The sequence below is a fragment of the Pteropus medius genome, unplaced genomic scaffold, assembly GCF_902729225.1.
Source record: "Pteropus medius unplaced genomic scaffold, Ma_sr-lr_union100, whole genome shotgun sequence".
Lineage (NCBI taxonomy): Eukaryota > Metazoa > Chordata > Mammalia > Chiroptera > Pteropodidae > Pteropus > Pteropus medius.
The window spans coordinates 1,146,413-1,164,342 of record NW_024347793.1 but is presented as its reverse complement, the minus strand read 5'-3'; the positions used below and the strand labels follow the sequence as shown (position 1 = coordinate 1,164,342).

Genomic DNA, 17,930 nt, shown 5'->3' with positions numbered 1-17,930 from the left:
ATCCGTTGCCATGGCCACGATCAGCACCTGGACGGGAAGGGGAAGCAGGATAAGGGCTCCCTTTGGCATCGGGCTTCCGAAGGGAAGCGTCTCAGGGTGCCCACTCGTGTGTGCGCATGTGGGGGGCACAGCGTCCCCATCGAAAGCTTTCCCTTATGGGAACCCCGTGGAGTATATCAGTGCCCCTAGATGGGGCTCCCCCGCGGGTCCCCCCTCCCCACTTCCGCCTGGAGCCCCGCCCCCAGCCAGTCCGCCCCCCGGCCCCGCCCCCAGGCCGAGCTGGCTGGGCCGCGGCCTCTCCCCAGTTCTGGCTGTGAGCGGAGCTCGCGCTGCGGGCGGACGAGGGACCGCGGGACGCGCGGCGGCGGGGCGCAGGCCCCGATCTCCGAGCTGCGGGGTGAGTGCGCCCGGGATCCCCTTCCACCCGAGGCCCGGTCTGCTGGGCTTTGTTCCCCTCCTGGTCCCCACTCCGGACTCCCCACTCTGGCACCCCGGCGCCCCCTACCCCCCTCCCCGTGCGGGCCCGCACCAGCCGAGCCCCAGGGGCAGCTCAGGCACGACACCGCCTGACGCTTGGCCGCTCGGGCCGGTCACTCGTACTTTGTAAAACTCCTGACCGTTATACTCCGCAGGGTCCCCTCCCCCGCCCGGCCCCCAGCCCGCGCTCCTCCCCCGCCTCCTGGGGGCGGAGCCAGGCTGGGGCGGCCGTCGCTGCCTGCCCTGGGGAGCGCGGATGGGGGGGCTTCTGCATCCTTCTGCTGGGACCTGGACCTTGGAGGAGGTGGCAGGACCATGCGGCGGGGGTGTCTGCCCTCAGCCCCACCTACAAAACTCACGGAAAGTTTCCCGCTCTCCATTTGTCCCTGTGCCCCTCCGACCTGTGGACCCCGGGTCGATGCTGTGTCTCCTCGGGAATGTCATAAACTGGTGGATCAGTGCCCACCTTCTCAGCTCCCGCGTCTGTGCCCAAGCCCCATGCCTCTGTACGCCTCATTCCTGACACCAAACCCGTACCTCAGCACCCTCTATCACGGCCCGTTTCCCAAACGTTCTTCTCAGAGTCCTGGGTGAGAGAGGGGCTTTCTTCGACTCCCCTCCTAGTGGCCCAGCCCCCCAAGTCCTTCGTGGTCCCTCCAGTCTCACTCCCACCCCTTAAGACTCAAGCTGAAGGCCAGAGCAGATGTGAGCAAGTCGCAGCTGGCAGCCGCGCTGCGTTCACCTCCCCAGCCCGCAGCGACGCCCTCTGTTCTCAGTTCCCCCTCTGCAGGGGTCGTGACCACAGGGACGACGTGGGGAACATGCACGCTGGGGCCAGGCCTGCCGTGGGCATCCCGCACGTGCAGGGGTGGGGAGAAGGCGCCCATCCCGGAGCACGGCGGGCCCATGACAGGAGCAGAGCTGTGATGGGAGACACAGGGTGCGGGGGGAGCCCAGAGGCGCTCTTGATCTAGCCTTGGGGCATCCAGGGGGCTTCCTGGTGGAGGTGACCGTTCAGCTGCGACATGCGGGTGGCTGTGAAGGCTGAGGTTTGGTGAGGAAGGAGGAAGGGTGTGCTGGGGGAAGGAGCAGCGTGAACAAATACCCCTGTGTGTGCCAGAGGGCAGAGAGCAGGGCGGTGGGCAGCTCGGCCGACCCTGGGGGCACCGCGTGGTGGGCTGGCAGTTCCGAAGGTCCTTGGGAGTCTGGATTTTAATGGAGGGAGGTGAGAGCCAGCTACATGGGAGGCTTTGGAGCAGAAGAGGGTGTACCTGCTTGGGCGGCCTGTGCCGAGAGTGTCCCAGAGGCCCGAGGCAGACCAGCGCCCTCCGGGAATGGTGGCAGCCCCTGGGCAGAGGCCACTGGGTGGGCCGAGAGTCAGATCCCGAGGGTCCCAGAACCGAGCACAGGAGCCGGGAGCCCGGGAGATGTGAGCAGGGCAGGGACACAACGTGACCTCGGTATCTCAGGCTCCTCCTGGAGGCCAGTGAGGGGGACACTGGCGGGGCTGGGCCTGGCAGCCCGGGCACTTGCGGAGCGTGGACTGTGGGCTCGACTGAGAACCAGCCTCTGCCCTGGAAGCCCAGCCCAGCCCCCCTCTCCGTGCTGTGTGACCTTGGCAAACAGCAGCCCATCTCTGAGCTTCGGTTCCCTCATCTGTCAAACAGGAGGAAGTGTGGCTCGGCACGTGGGGACCCCGGCCAGGGTTACTGATTCCTCCTCCTGGGCTGGGCCTGGCTCCCTGTCCGCCCTGCTCACCCACCCCTGGCCGCAGGGACCCTTGAGGACAGCACCTAATACAAATCGATAGTCAATTAAAGGCGGATCCCTCTTCCCAGCCCCAGCCTGTTCCGGGGTTGAGCTGAGCCTGCTTCCTGGCAGGTGGGACGTTGAGGCCCCAAGAGGGACAGGGGCTTGGCCGGAGCCTTTTGAGCCCGCCAGTGACTGCAGAGCTAGAGCTCGGACCCTGCTAGACACCTTGGGGTCACAGCGGTCCAAGGAGGCTACAAACCCAGCCCCTGCCTTTGGGGGCCTCTGAGGCCCTGGGCACGGGGTTCGGAGCAGCAGGAAGATCTGCAGGCCCAGAGGATGTGAGGCTGAGCGGTGGCCCAGGGCTGGGCGTCTTCAAGTCCACTACCAGCATCGCTGGCCTCACCTCCCCCTGGCTTTGGGCCGTGAGAAGTCTGCTGAGGGTCAGGCTGCCCAGAAGAGCCCCTAGACGCCCCAGGACAGGATGGACCTGAGGTGGGGGCAGGGAGAGGCCCTGGACGTCCTCAGGCCCAGAGACCCCGCCTCGTGCGGGTGACACAGAGCCTGTTTGCTGTGCAGTCCTGGCTTATAATCGCCCCTTTATGCTCCCTGCTCCGCGTGGGTCCCCGAGCTGGCTCCAGGATCGCGTGACCCACGCCTCTGCGCCTGGCTGGCATGGGTGCCCACTTGTCCCCCGTTAGCACAGTTCAGAAGCCCCAGCAGGCTGTGCCAGGCCCGGGGAGGGCCCTCCACTCTCCTGAAAGGAGGGACACAGGCGATTAGGTGCGAGCTCCGGACCCAGGGTGCAGGGGACCCGAGACCCAGCTGGGGGCCCTGGCAAGTGCCCAGGGGCCCCTCTGTGAGCCTCAGTGTCCTTATCTGACTGGTGCTGGGAGCAAAGATGGACAGCTCGGCACCTGGCATGGAGGAAACTTGGCCGACGGCCGGGCGAGCGGGCAAGGACTCTCCCCGGACCCGGGTTCCAGTCCCGAGGCCACTGCTTTCCACGCCGCCCCCCCCCCCAGCCAGGCCCATCTGCTGTCCAGTTCTTTCCTGCAACTCCCACGAGTGGCTTTTCTGCTTCTTGACAGCCACGCCGTCCACCAGGTACTCGGAGCCTGCCTCAGTTTCCCTTTCTCGACAGTGGAAGGGCTGATAGGCCCGGCTGCGTTCCTCCAAAGGGCACAGGGAAGAGGCTTGGCTGGGCGCCCACCTGGCCGTGTCCGTCCCCACCCAGAGCTGCCTAGGGCGCCTTGCTGTCCCCTGTCTCTCTGCCCTAATCTGTCCCCATCTCCCTCCCGGCACCCCTAGGTGCTGCTTTTGCCCTTCCTCATGCTGTTCCTTATGTGGGGACAGCCCCCCCATTCCCATTCACCCTTTAATTCCCAGCTGGGTAATATTAACATTAAATCTAGAGGCAGAGCGTTCCAGGCAGAGGGATCAACCGGTGCAAAGGCCCTGGGGCAGCACCGAGCCCAGCGTGGGCAAAGGAGGGACTGCACCTGATCAGGTGCTCACGGGCGCCCCCTGGCTTCGGGGTGAGGACACGCGGTAGGGGTGAAGGTCAAGTGCATTGGTCCCAGTGGCCGCTGATGAGGGTGGACCGAGGAGAGGCAGAAGAGGGAGTAAGTAAGAAGTGGGTGGGTGTGGGGTAAGTTTTGAAGGTGGAGCTGACGGGCTGATTTACATTCTCCCCAGGCCCCGTGCGTGCGGAAGACCCCACACCCAGGGTCTTTAGGAAGCCGGAGCTGGTAGGAGGGTCGTAGGCTCTGCAGGTTCTATGCCTGTCATAGCAAGTTCCTCCAGACGCGTGGGGACCCAAGAAACCCTGTCACTTTTTGTCTTTGGTGTGGTAGCTGACCCTCCCTACCCTGAGTTTGTCCCCAGCCTCCCAACCTCCCTGCCCCCGACTCCTGCTCCATCATCCGGGCCTTGAAATCCCCAATGGTATGTCCTGTGCCTTCTCCCTCCCACCCCCCACCCAGCTCCCGCAGGGGGAGTCAGGAGCTCACAGCCAGCCCCGCCTGCTCCTGGATCAGCCCCATCCTGCCTAGACCTCAAGAAGGCGTGGGCCCAGTGAGGCCGGGACTGTGGGAGCCAGGGGGTAATTAGGGTCTGCCCTGTTTAGAAGGAGCCTCCGCTGGCCCCCGTGGGGCGTGGAGAGCGGGGGAGGCAGCTGTGGCGGGGCCCTCCCATACGCAGCCCTCATCCGGGCCTTCGGTGCAGGTGGCCCTGCCGATGCCAGCCCGTCTTCTAGGCCAGAGCAGGAGGGGTGCCCCTGGGGTCCGTGGTAGGCTGGGCAGCCGGGGTCTCGCTAGGCTTCCTTGGTTTCCCCAGAGGCTCTCTGAGGCCCACCCAGTTGACCCAAGTGGTCTGGGACAGAACCCCCCTCCCCAGAAGTGGCCCCGCAGATGTTTGTCTGTGGGTGGGGCCTGCTGCTGTGGTCACCTTGGGGCCAGGTGGAGCCTCTACCTTCCTCGTTGGCCACTTTCACTCTTAAAGGGCCCACCGTAGGGGCACAGGGGAGGGCTGTGCTTTGGTCACCAGTGTCCCCACTGCCCAGTCCCCAGCTGGCTGTGCCTGGCGTGTGTCTGTAGTCTGCACACGCCTGTGTCTGCACGTATCTGTGGATGAGGGGATCTGGCTGGCTGGCTGCGTGGCCAGTTCGGCACGCACCACAGACCTCTGCCCTGACTCCACGTGCATGTCGCCTGCAGGCCAGCTGTGCACCCCGCTGCCTGCCTGATCGTCACCCGTGTGGGCACCTTGTCTGGCTGTGTTTCTCAGGTCCCTGATCTGACAGCTAATGGCCTGGCCGCGGAGGAACCATGTCCTCGTGCATGTGTTCTGTCTGACTCCGTGTGTCTGAAGTCTGATTTTGTGCTAGTCTGCATGTGTGATCTGACTATGTGCAAGTTTTATTCGTCTGATTTTGCATGCGGCCCCCCTTTGTTGCCTGACTGTGTGAATACATGTGCGACGGTTTCTGGGCTTGCTGTCTGTGGTCTGACTGTGTGTGTCTGTCTGTGGTTTGTTTCTGTGCATGTCTGCGGCCTGGCTGGGTACAGGAATCCTTCTCTGGGTCTAATCTGACTGCATGGCCCTTGCTAGTCTGATTGTGTGCAGGTAGAGCCTCCCCACCCCCACCCTGTTTCCCTCCCCTCCACCCTGGGCCGTCATCATGTGACTGCAGCCACTTTCCCTGGGGCCAAGCTCTAGGGCTGGGTGAGGTGACCACAGCTGGGTATTTTGGGAGCCAGATGACAGGGACTGCCCTGTCATTACATGTCACCCATCCCTGTGGCCATGGTTGGGCCCATCCGGGCCATGGCCTGGGGCGGGTGCAGGGCTGACCTTGCCTCATCCTGAGGCCTCTCCCCGCCCCTCCCTGGTCCTTGGCCCTGACACTGGCCACAGTGGAGACAGGGAGGGGCCAGCCCGGGGCTCCCCGTGCAGCGCAGTGAAGGGTCCTCCTGCCTTTAGAGGAGCTGAGATTCCTGTGGGAGGAACAGACGCCGAGTGATTAACTTTCACATTTAATTTGCAAATTGGGGTCTGAGCTGGAGGGTGAGCTTAGTCATTTCTGAGGCCGTGGGATGTGGAACGGAGGGGGCTGGCCTTCGAGGGGCAAGGAGGGCTCCAGAGGACGTGACAGCTGATCGGAGACCTATGTTGTGGTGGTGGGGGTGTGGGGCAGATTCCTGTCAGAGGGCAGCCGGGGCGGCGCGCGGGAGGAACTGAGCTCAGGTCTGCGGCCGGCCGCGTGAGTGGCGCCCTCCGGGGGCAGTGTGAGTCACGGCAGGTGTTTCAGCAGGGTGGGGCCGACAGGTGTGCATTTGGAGGATCTGACTGGAGGCCCAGTGGGGCCGGGGTGTGGGGCCAGTCAGCAGTGTTAGCAAGAACCTCGTCCTTCCAGAGCCCCAGCCCGCGAAGGGGAGAAAGTGGGCGTTCAGAGCAAATTCTAGAGCCGGCATTCAGCCCTGGTTTGGGGCTTGGCTGGAGGCGAGGGCTCCATCTGCGCTTGGGGGCTTCGTCCAGTTAGGGCTTCAGTCTGGGGTTGGGACTCAGTTCGGGCTGCAGTAACAGAACACCAGAAACGGGGGGCTTATAAACAACAGCATTTATTGGTCACGGTTCTGGGGGCTGGAAGGCCAAGACAGCGGATGTGGTGATGGCCCGCACCGTGCTGCTTCTAGATGTTTCCTCGCTGTGTCCTGACGTGGCAGAAGGGGCGGGGAGCCCCCTGCGGCTCCTGTTACCAGGGCGCTCGTCCCATCCACGGGGCTCGACCCTCGCGACCTAATCACCCCCAAAGGCCTCACCTCCAAATACCGTCGTTTCGGGGGTTAGAACATAACGTGAATTTGGGGGGACACACGCTCAGTCTGCAGGCAGGGTGTCAGCATCCTTCTCACCCCGCCCTCATCCTGGTCAGCCTCCTCCCTCCCAAAGCTCTGTCTAGACCTGTGCCCCCCATCCTGCACCATTCATCAGCCTGCCTTAATTCTCCCACTGCCTCCCCCATGCAGGCCCCCTGGATTCCTCCACTCCCCTCTCACAGCCCCTCCGTTGTCTCCGCAGACGCTGCCCCGTCTGACGCTCGGCTTGAGGCTTTTCCGTGAGGGACGGGGGCGTCCCCACTCCGGGGCGCAGGTCGGAGGTCGCAGGGCACCGTCAAGCATGGCGCCTGCCGGGGGCCTCGGCGTGGCGTCTGTGGTTGGTCCCGTGGGCCTCCTCGTGGTCCTGCTGGTCGGAGGCTGCGTGGCGGAAGGTAAGTGTGGGGCACGGGGGTGTCCAGGGGCGTTCACGTGCGTGTGTGAGCGACGCGTGTCCCCAGGGCTCCTGGTTCTGCCGCGGAGCTTGTGTGCTCCGTGAATGTTACCGAGTAAAATGCCTACTGTGTGCTGGGTCCTGAGCGAGTCAGAGGTAAATGATGACTACGGTATCGAAGCAGTAACAGCAGCGACGATGACGGTGTCTGTGTCCCCAGCGTTAACTCTGCATCAGGCCTGTGCTAAATGCAGACTTTACCTGCTTCCCCTCCCTCCAGCCTCTCAAAACCCAGCGTGCCTGTTCCGTTACCGGCCCCATTTTCCAGTGAGAAAAACACGCTGACAGGGGCAGGGACTCAACTCGAAGTCTCCCGCTCCTGAGTGAGCCGTAGGCAGAAGCGTTGGTGCCCAGGAGGCAGACACGCAGACAGCCAGACCTTCCCAGGGGGAGCCAGGGAGCTTCCTGGGGGAGAGGGCATCGGAGCTGGGGGCTTTGTGGGTGTGTAGGAGTTCGCTGATGGCCAGGGCGTTCCCGGTGAAGGTGTTAGCACGTGGAAAGGCCTTGGAGGCGGGGAAAGAGGTCGGTGCCGTTTGGGGGTGGGCAAGGCTGTGTTTCTGGCAGTAACGTGCAGAGGTTGAGTCGGCTGTGGGCCCAGTGCCCAGATCCCGCCCACACCCCGTGAGAGACCCGGAGGAGCTGTCACTCAGGCCCGTGGGGACCCAGGCTCAGGCCAGGAGGGAAAGAGACGGCCATCTTGGATCGGGCTGGGTTTGCTGAAGACCTGCGGCGGGTCCTCGGGCAGGTGTCTCAGCCTCCCAGCTGCCATCTTTGTCTTAACTGAATGAGACTCAAAACATTATCCCCATCTCAGCATTCTGTGACCGGGACCTGTGATGAGCCCCCGCGTGCCACTCGACACATAGTAGGCCCACAGCCCCCTGTTACCACGAGCGTAGTCGTTATTGCCACCGGGCGAGACACGCACACCTGCCTCGTCTGCTCGTGCCTTCTCTCTTTTTCATGTTTCTTTGGTAAATGCCTAACACGTTCAGATCAGCCACCACAGCCTGATGAGATGAACACTTACCATCATCCCCACTGGACAGGTGGGGGAACTGAGGAACGGCCAGGTCACCGTACAGCCAGGAAGTGGCCATGCTGAGGTCTGAACTGGGCTGCCATGACACGACACTGCCTCCAGGCCAGTGGCCAGGTGTGGCTGGCCCGTGATTGTCCAGTCACCTCCAGGGCATGTGTCTTCCCGGGCTTTGTTCCCTGCAGTAAGAATGCAGACTAAAGGTATAAGGAATTGTAGTTTTTCAAACATTCGTTCGATACAGGGTTCCTCCCCCCGGCACTGCTGACTTGGGGCCGGGTCACTCACGCTCTGTGGGGCATCCTCGGCACTGTCCAGTGTGGAGCAGCGTCCCCGGCCCCCACCCACTCAATGCCAGGCCCGCCCCCTGACTTAAGTTATATGGGTTGAAAAAACTAATATATTTACTGCTTGACACCTTGCTCCATTGATAATTACCAACCTTGACCGTGATGGAGCTGAGATCTTCTCTGTTTACAGGCAGGGAAACTGAGGTTGCAGAATGGCCATCGTGATGAGGAATGGCCATCACAGAGTTCAGATCCCGGCTTCAGATCCTGGCTCTGTCACGTGACCACAAGAGGGTCTGTGTTCTCCCTGACTCAGCAGGTTTTTAATAAGCACCTGCAGTGTGCCAGGCACTGGCTTAGACATGGGGACAAAACACCCCACCCCTTCGCAGAGCCGATAACCTAGTGAGGTGGAGCCACTCAGTGTGTTGGGCAGTGGACGTGCCTGAGCAAGATGAGCGGAGAGGTTGCCCAGGGCGTGAGGGCGGGAGGCAGCTGCACTTCAGTCTGGTAGGAGGTGTCAGGAAAGGTCGCAGCGAGGAGGTGGCATCTGGGCAGAGACTTAAAGGTGCTCAGGAGTGCCCCCAAGTGGGTGTCTGGGGAAAAGGCAAGTCCCAGGCTGGGGTGGGGTGGGGGCAGCTCCTGTGCAAAGAAGGCCCTGGTGGGGGCAGGGTCCCCACTGGCTTGCTGGAGGAACAGCCAGGAGACCCAAGAGAGAGACCCGTGTGGCTGAGTGGGGCCAGGGGGGGAGAGGGAGGAGGGCAGGAGGGGCGGGGTAGGTCATGGTGGGCCGTAATGGGAGGATTCTGGCTTCATCCCAGGGAGGTAAATGGGAGGGCTGTGGGCAGATGAGGAGGAGTGAGCCTGACTCAGGGTGCATGGCGCCCTCTGGTGGCTGCTGTGGGGAGGGCAGATCAGGGGCGAGGGTCGGAGCTGAGGGGCCAGGATGGAGGTGCCTGGGCTGGTCCAGGTGGGCGTTGATGGGGTGAGACCCAGGATTTCAGCACTGGTATGTAGCGAGAGCTGGTTCAGTGGGTGTTCCCCCCGAGAGCCCTTCATTAGGATGACTATGTTACTTTAGGTGTTGGTAGTGCTCTGGACTTGAACCCATGTCGCCATCTCTGAGGCTGGGGCATCTCGATCCCAGTAGGTGGGTCTGTTTAGCAGGAGCCTTGTCATCTGGGGCTCTGCAGGGGGCGCTGTGGGCGCCGTGGTGGGCACTGCCAGCATCAGGGAGCAGCCCAGGTCTTCGGGGAGCCAGTCAGGGTGGGCGCTGTCTGGCTGCGGGGAGCCTGGGCGAGCGGCTGACGTGTTCGCCAGCCAGTACCAAGAGGAGCGATTTCTGCCATGGAAATGGCTCCCAGTCCTGCGGGGCCCTCTCAGGATGCCGCAGAGCTGGCCCAGGCAGAGCCGGAGGCGACACGTGGGTGGGTCTCTGGATCTGGCACCAGATTCTTCCCTGTGGAATCTGAAAGGGAAAATCAGAAACCAGGCCAGGCCTTTCCTGGGCTCAGCGCTGTTGGCCTCACCACTCTGACCCTCAGTCTCTTCTAAGACACGGGGATCCCTAAGTTGCTCTCAGTCATAAGGACTCACAGCCCCGTTTACCCCGTGTGCTGTTTGCGGGGCTTGGCAGCCGGACGGGACCAGGTCGGAATCCCAGCTCTTTGCCCCTCACAAGCCGGGTGGCCCTGGGCAGGTCACCTACCCTTTCTGAGTCTCAGTTTTGCTTCCCTGTGGCACATGCGTAAGGAGAATGCTGAGCCCCGCCGGGCCCAGGGCGAGATGAGCTCCCGCTCGCCACAGGCTGCGGCCGTCACCCGGTGTGTCTTTCTCGTGTCCAGGGCCTCTTTGCCAAGAAGAGGAGGGGAGGGTTTGTCCAAACGACAGAATCCAAGCTTCCGCAAGGAATGTGCTGGGGGGGATGCAGCAGGCGGAGAAAGCTCTGCGGAGCTGGCCGGGATCCCGGAGCTGCCTGGAGAGGGGCCGAGAAGGTGTCTGCCCCGCAGGAGGGGCGGCTCCACGGCACGCGGGCCGCTTGGCGGGGCCTGGCGTTGAGTGGGCATCAAAGGCAAGAGCCCCACTTTCTCAAGGTCACGGGTCACAGAGAGGAGGTATGATGGGGGCCTGGGGAGTGGGGCTGCCCCGGGCCCAGTCTGCCATGTGGCAGTGGGACCAGGGCTGCAACGGGGCACGTCCAGGCGGCGGCGGGGACAGACGGGCTCTGGACCCGGCCTGCAGGAATCCTAGAGGGCTCCCTAGGGGAGTTGCCGGCCCAGCTGAGGTTGGAGCTGCCCGATGAAGAGAAGAACAGCGTACACTCGTCCCTGGGTTGGAGGGGGCCAGGGGTGTCTCCCCAGCTCCAAGCCGTAAACAGATAGCTGGATGCCTCCACAGCCACCTCTGCCCCTTCTTCCAGCCGCTCCCAAGGGAGGATTTTCCCAGAAGTAAGATTCCTGACCTGGTCGCAGTGACTTTTCCCCGTGCCCTTGGCTGGGGACACCGGGCCCAAGTCACCATTCCCGAGGCTCGGGGGAGGGGCGGCCCAGGCAGCGGGAGCTGGGGAGAAGGCCCCGCCCTGGGCTCAGTGTGGAGCAGAACCCTAAGTCAGGCTGAAGGCCTGGAGGCCTGGAGGTGACGGGGCGTGAGATGTGGGCCTAGGGCACAGGGAGGCCCAGACTCAACCCTGGTGCTGGGCCCTCATGCAAGCTGGTCAGCCTTCCTGAATCAGTATAGTCTGCATAACAAGGTTAGCAGTCACTGCCTCGGGGAGACACAGGAGCTGACTGAGGCCACACTCGCCGGCTGGCAGTGGGTCTGCCGACTTTTAAGAGAGATGGCCAGTGTGGACGCTTATGATCACGCCCACAGGAGCGGAGCCTGGGGTGGGCGGGGGGCGGCGAGGCTGGCCAGCCAGGCCCCCGGGACGGGCACTGTGTTGTGTTTAAAGCCCAGCCTGAGCCATGGGTGGGAGAGACTGGGGCCCACAGGCACCCAGACTGGGAGCCCGAGGCTTCCCTAAGCCTCTCGGTGCTTCCGAGCAGCCAGAAGCTTCCACCTGAACCCTCGTGGCCCTCTGCGCCCTCCACCGATTTGGGGGCTCGGAGACCCGGTATTGCTATGGCGTGAGGTGGTCAGCCCCTCTCTGCCTCTCCTCGGACCCCGAACTTTTACTCACTCGATGTTTTCCTTTAGTCAGCTCACCTTGTTATTCAGTCCCTTTAAAAAATAATTTGAACTTATTTTTAAATAGCTCTGAGTCTAAGAAAGTGACCAAGGTGTGAAGCCTCCTTCCGCCCGTGTCCAGCCAGCCGGTCTCTCTTCCGGGCGGCAGCCACTGTTTATGAACACACTTTTCCCACTCCGCCCCTCCCCCCTCCTCCCTCCCCGCCTCACTTTTCTCCATTCTGCGTGATGTCTTTCTGCTCCTTCCCTAGTAGTTCATTTAAAAGGCACCCTTGTCGCTTAGGACGCCACTTGGTGGACAGCCCAGCGTTTGCCACATCAGCCCCTTCGCTTGGGTACGTAGGTTATTCCCCCAGGAGCTTAGAAGCATGTGCATCCCTTGAGTCTGTTAGTGAGAACATCTCAGAAGTAACAATTCATTTCATGGGATACGCTGTAGCCTGACGGTGAGTGACACCCAGCGTTTCCTTTAGGCGGCTCAGAGGTTACTGGGAAATGTCAATAAAAAAGGAAGTGACGTTTCTGAACCCTGGCTGGACACTGCGGCGGTTCCAGGGAGTCCAGGCTGTCTGGGGGTGACATGGTCGCTCCCGTGGAGACCTTCTCTGGGAGTCGCACTGCATCAGGCCGTTGTGAGCAGAGTTGCTGGCCCGGTGCAGAGCTGGCTGGCCGGCTGCGTGTGTCTGAAGCGCAGCCGTATCTGCTCTGTGCCTGTTTTCTCGTGCGAAGTGGGGACTGTCACGGCCCTGCCCTCTGGTGCTGTCGGAAGGGTCGGGTGTTCCCGATCTCAGATGTTACGGGCCTGCTTGGTGCCTCAGTTTCCCCAAGTCCCACCAGAGGATTAGACCGAGTTATCTCCTCCCATGTCTTTTCGGGGCTATGAGGGGCCCTCCAGGGTTTGGCGGGTCACCCCTGGGGCCTCCAGGCGCTGAATTTGGGGCCCCCAGAATCTCGGGGGTCTCCCTTTCCACCGTCCACAGTGGCACTGAGCGGGCGAGCCCACGTGAGGTCGTGTCCACGAGTGAGTGTGTGCGGCTGTTACACCCAGGAGTGGGGTGCAGGGGATTGTGCAGAGCCGGGGTACTCACGGGCGCCTTGGCTGGGGGAGGTGTTCATTAGCTGCATGTCTTCACCTTCTTCCTCCTCTCTCCAGCCCTCCTGCCGGGCCCACGTGAGACCTCCGGCCAGCGAGGGATGGAGCGCGTGCTCGCGTGGCCCCCTGGGGCCTGGGCCGCATGCTGGGCCCATCGGAGCTTTTCTTCTTCCCGCTCTGTCCCCAGAGCCCCCCAGGTTCATCAAGGAACCCAAGGACCAGATCGGTGTGTCGGGGGGTGTGGCCTCCTTTGTGTGTCAGGCCACGGGTGACCCCAAGCCACGGGTGACCTGGAACAAGAAGGGCAAGAAGGTCAACTCGCAGCGCTTCGAGGTGAGTTGGGGGTGGGGGGGCCAGCACCCCGCCCCCCCAGAGGGGACCACGGCGGCTCACATAGAAGACGTCGCAGAAACGCTCCCCAGATGTCCCGCGGCAGCCGGGGCTGGGCGGGCCTGGCTGGGCCCCCTCCCCAGCTGGGCCCCTGCTCCCACCCACTCCCTGCCGTGCGGCCCCACCGGCCTGCCCAGCGAGGCCCTGCCAGGCTGGCCGCTCTGCCACCGTCGAGCTGCGTGCTCTCGAGCAAAGCCCTGTGTCCCCGAGGCTTGTCTCACACTCACACGGGCTCACGCCCAGCGCCACTGCTCACAGGAGCGAGTTCACAACTCTGCACACGCGCACGTGACCAGGCAGCCGTGTTTCCCCATCCAGCACGTCTCCTCACGCCTGCTACTCAGACGTCATGTGCGTGTCACACACCCTCACGCACACGATGCCCTTCACCCGTTCACATCCGGGCCCGGTTTTCCGCCTCCAGTGCGTTTACACGGGACACCGACATGCAGGCATGCACAGCCCCCAGCCCCTCTCCCGGGGACCCCGGAACCCTGACCTCACCGCCCTTCCGTCCCTCGCCGTGGCAGACGATCGAGTTTGACGGGAGCGCGGGGGCCGTGCTGAGGATCCAGCCGCTCCGGACACCCCGGGACGAGAACGTGTATGAGTGTGTGGCCCAGAACGCAGCCGGGGAGATCACGGTCCACGCCAAGCTCACTGTCCTCCGAGGTACCGTGGTCCCCGGGGCGGGCGGGCCGGCGGGCACCGGCTTTTGGTTCTGGGGACAGACACCGCAGGCCTCTGCCGAAGTCTTGCTTTGGCTTTTCTCTTTGGGGAGCCCTCGGCCTCCCTTCTCCAGCCCGTGACGCCGCTGGGCCCGGAACTTGCTGACAGGGTTTGGCGAGACCTTGCAGGAAGGGGGAGCATTGAGGGACTAAGGTCACCCCGCTTTTCATCTTCATCATGCTCTTCTGATTCTAAGAGGCTGATGGAACCCCAGCTGGTTCGAGTAAGCGTGAGAGTTCATTGGTTCGTGTAATTAAAGTGCCGGGGGGCAGCCAGCTGCAGGTTCAGCTGTACCCAGGAGCTCACGCAGTGGCCTCGGGCTCACCTCCGCCTCCAGGCTGTTTTCTTCCATGTCCACGACATCCTCAGTGAGATCCCTCCTCTAGCTCCAGCCAGGATTCTGGCCGAGCCGTCCCTAGAGTCAAGGGTGTGTCAGCCCTCACAGACAGGTCACTGAGGTGCCCGCCCCCCCACCATTGCCGAGGAGCGAAGGTGTAGTTGGTGCTGCCTGGCCCGAAGCCGCTGCCCCCTCAGCTGGCGCATTCCCTCGGGTCGTGGAGCGACTGCTTAGCTGAGCTGCCGGGGCCTCCACCTGGGGGCCTCCCTCGGGTAGGCCGGGGTGCCAAGAAGTGGCTCCCTCGTTACGTCACTGTGTCGTGCGGGCAGCCTTGCCGCAGACCCCCCCCCGCCGGCTGCCCCGTTCTCCTCCATCCCAAGGCGGCTTTAGCTGGGGGCCTGAAACTCCAACTCGTAGCCTGGCTCTGGCACTGTGTGACCTTGGATGAGTTGCCGCACCTCTCTGAGCTGGCCCTGGGGATGCCTTTGCCACTCACCACAGGGGGTGGTTCCGAACCAGACGAGCGGATGGTACACATGGGAGCCTCCCACAGTGCTGGTCAGCGGATAAGCACGTGGTCGCTTCTGTCTGTCTGATGTTATTATTGTCATCGTGATTCTGGCTTAAGCAAGGCAGCTCGGCCACCAGCCGTTCTGCAGCTGCCAGGTGGGTGGGTTCTGCCTGTCACTTACAGGGACCCCCTGACCCTCTCTGATCTGTAAGTATGAGCCACGGTCGTCCGTTAGGCGGCAGGCGGCCCCCACATGTGGCTCCCAGGGTGGAGTTCTTCCCATGTCCTCCAGGGCAGTGGGGCCATGGTCAGCTTGGAGCCGTGGGAGGAGGCATCCCATGGTCCCCAGCGGCACTTTGTCCCGATCCTGGTGTGTGACCCCTGCAGGGTCATTCAGAATGCTCTGCTGTGACCGTTTGGAAATTCTTAATACTTTTTTTTGACAAGAGGTCCCATCGTTTCATTTTATGTGGGTCCTGGAGCTGGTCCTGTGGGGGAGGGAGAGGAAGACGGAGGAGGTGGGGGGGAGGAGACCGTACGCCCCAGCTCACCCCACCCCTTCCCAGCAGATATTTTTGCCCTGACCTTTCCCGGGCACAGACAGAACAGCCTGCCTCCCGTTGTCCCCTGCCAGCCTCCATTGTACGCGGTCAGAGTCAAAAGAACAAGCTGTGAATGAATCCGGCTCCTGGTCGCTGGGCGTCTGGGAAGGCTGCGTCCCTGCCCGCTGCCCCGTCAAGGCCTCCTTGGCGTCTCTGTGTGCTCCAGCTGCTGGAAGGACATGGCGCGTGCTCGGGCTGGACACCCAGCCCAGGGGGGCTTGACCCAGGAGCGCCGGGTCTCCCCGCGTCCCCCGCCCCAGGCCGAGCCCCCATCCGATCTGGCTGTGTGGCGGAGGTCTGAGCTGATCTGTGGGGCCAGCACTGCCTCCCGCCTCCGCCGTCTGATTGTGGATGCTGCTCACGCCTCCTGCGCTGTTGTTTTAATTAAACTCCGAGGAATCGAGCAGTGTGGTACGCGATGAACATTTCTGTTTAATTAGGAGCTTGCGGTTCGGTCAGGCGGCCGCGGCCTCCCCCAGCAACCACGTGCTTGCTCCCCACCCCTGCCGGCTGCCACCCACACGCACTCACGGGGACCCTAGCAGAGCTGCATACGCAGGGGAAGTGCTCACGCGCAGACGTGCGTGGGGCGCAGGTGCATACACGGGTGAACACGCATGTACATGTGCACACGTGTGTGGAGGAAGTGGGAGCACGGAGCGTGGCAGGCAGACCCGGCCCCCAGCACGCACGGGCCAGCCCCGAGCAACGAGAACCGAGGCCCAGTCGTTTTGACCTTCACCTTCGAGGATGTCATCGACACTAATCAGAACCACCAGTGAGGTCATCCTGGCCTTGGGGCCTGAACCACCTCAGACGGCCCCGCTGCCCCCTCAAAGCCCCACTCGTCCAAGCCTGGTTTGGGGTCCTGTAGCCGCTGGCCCATCTTCCTGGGCTCAGCCAGGCCTGGGTCTAAATCTCTTGGCTGTGCAGGTGTGTCTGTGTGAGCCTCAGTTTCCCCTCTGTGAAATAGTCTCCGTCTCACAGGTGGACATAGGAGGGCACCCACATGGCGCCTCGCGTGCAGTCAGCGCTCAGGGCTTGCAACTGGGGCCGCTTGCCCTCCGAGGAGCGGCCTCCACGCCGGCCGGCACCGGCAGCCTTCTCATTTCCCTGGGGAGGCGGGGCAGCGCCGTCCCCTCCCCATCTTGGCCTCCTGCCCCTCCACCCCACGCCCCCACCTGCCGTGTGCTTAGGGCTCAGTCCCCTCCATACACGGTGGCCTCTTACCCGCCTGTGCCCCAGCCTCCCCAGTCCCACCCTGCTGTCCCTCCCACCAGCCTGGTGCCCCTCCTGGGCGCTCGTCAGCAAATGCGTGAGCGACGTTTCCTTCCCACACACGTGGCCGCACTGTCTGCACCAGGAAGCAGCAAGCGTTTTCTGGAAAATGCCAGAGAGTAAATATTTTTGACTCTGCAGGGCAGACTCTGCAGGTTTCAGTTGCAAACATGGCTCTGCTGTCAGAGCAGAAAAGCCGCCACAGATGACCTGGAAGCGAATGAGTGTGCGCGTGCGTGTGCGCGTGTGCCAGTAAAACTTTATTAACGAAACCGAGGGAGGGCCGGATGTGGCTCGCGGGCCGCAGTTTGTGATTCTCGGTCTACGCCATCTTTTACTTTGAACTCCGTCCACTTAGCAGCATGTCCCGGACTTCGCTCTGAATCTGGAAGGTCATGACCCCTGCATGCTTCCGTGTCCTATCCCAAGGGTGGCCCGACCCGCGTATAACAAGTCCCTCTTGACAGACATTTGGATCGTTCTCTGCCTCTTGCAGTAACTCCTAGAGCCTCAGGTGTAACTAGTCATCCCTTAGCGACAGCACGTGGGGACCGTGGATGCCGGGCAGAGGGTGTCTGCTGAGCAGGGGGGTGTCTGGGGCATGGCGCCAAGCCACCTCTCCTGGCCAGGTGGCACCGGCCGGCATTCCCGCCGGCTTCTGGCAAGCGTGCCTGCTTTTCTTCAGTCTCACCCATGCTGCTGGGTCACTTTTTTGTCACTTGTCCTGGCCGGGGTTGGGTGGGTGGGGGGTGCTGTGTTAGTTTGCTAGGACTGCCGTGACGAAGCTCCACAGACTGGGGGGCCTAAATGCGTTTTCTTACGGTTCTGGAAGCTGGAAGTCCACGATCCCGATGTTGGCAGGATCGGTTCCCCCTGAGGCCTCGCTCTGAGCTTGTAGATGCCGTTTCTACCCAGGGTCCTCGTGTGCTTGTCCCGAGCTCTGCACGTGTCTGTGTCCTGTCTCTTCTTAAAAGGACAGCAGTCGTACTGGATCATGGCCCAGCCCGGTGACCTCACTTTACCTTAATCCTTGAAAGACCCGTTTCCACACACAGCCACATTCTGAGGTCCTGAGGTGAGGGCTTCGCATATGGGTTTGAGGGGCCAGTGGCTGTTTGAATTTGCGCCGAGGAGCCTGCCCATTGACCCCGGGGACGCATCTGTGCCTGTGCACGATGGGCCAGGCCACAGCTGGGCATGTTGGGGCTCAGAGTCCAGGCGCTAGAGAAGGGGCGTGAGGGGTGGGAGCCGGTGGGGCCTGTCGGGGTGCCCGGGGTGCCCCGAGCTGCCTCCCCGCCCACCCCACCCCCCATTCCCCGGCGTCAGCTCCGGCTGCATCAGGCCACAGAGCACATGGTGCCATTTGCGGAGCACACAAACGGAGACCACCTCGTCATGTCAGCCCTGCCCGGACCCACG

The 17,930-nt window shown here is 62.8% G+C and overlaps 1 protein-coding gene and 1 long non-coding RNA gene across 2 annotated transcripts in view; both read left to right on the top strand.

Annotated features, from left to right (window-relative positions):
- Window positions 1-266: 266 nt before the first annotated feature.
- PTPRS (protein tyrosine phosphatase receptor type S) overlaps window positions 267-17,930 on the top strand; it is a 65,320-nt gene continuing 47,656 nt past the window's right edge. Inside the window, 4 exon segments of the mRNA XM_039878550.1 lie at window positions 267-397; window positions 6,808-6,997; window positions 12,852-12,997; window positions 13,585-13,726. Of these exon segments, the coding sequence (XP_039734484.1) occupies window positions 6,907-6,997; window positions 12,852-12,997; window positions 13,585-13,726 (379 nt within the window). The 5' untranslated portion in view covers window positions 267-397; window positions 6,808-6,906.
- LOC120615414 (uncharacterized) lies at window positions 13,761-15,636 on the top strand. The gene is made up of 2 exons (XR_005656260.1): window positions 13,761-14,006; window positions 14,622-15,636. It is a non-coding gene; the product is annotated as an uncharacterized LOC120615414 (long non-coding RNA).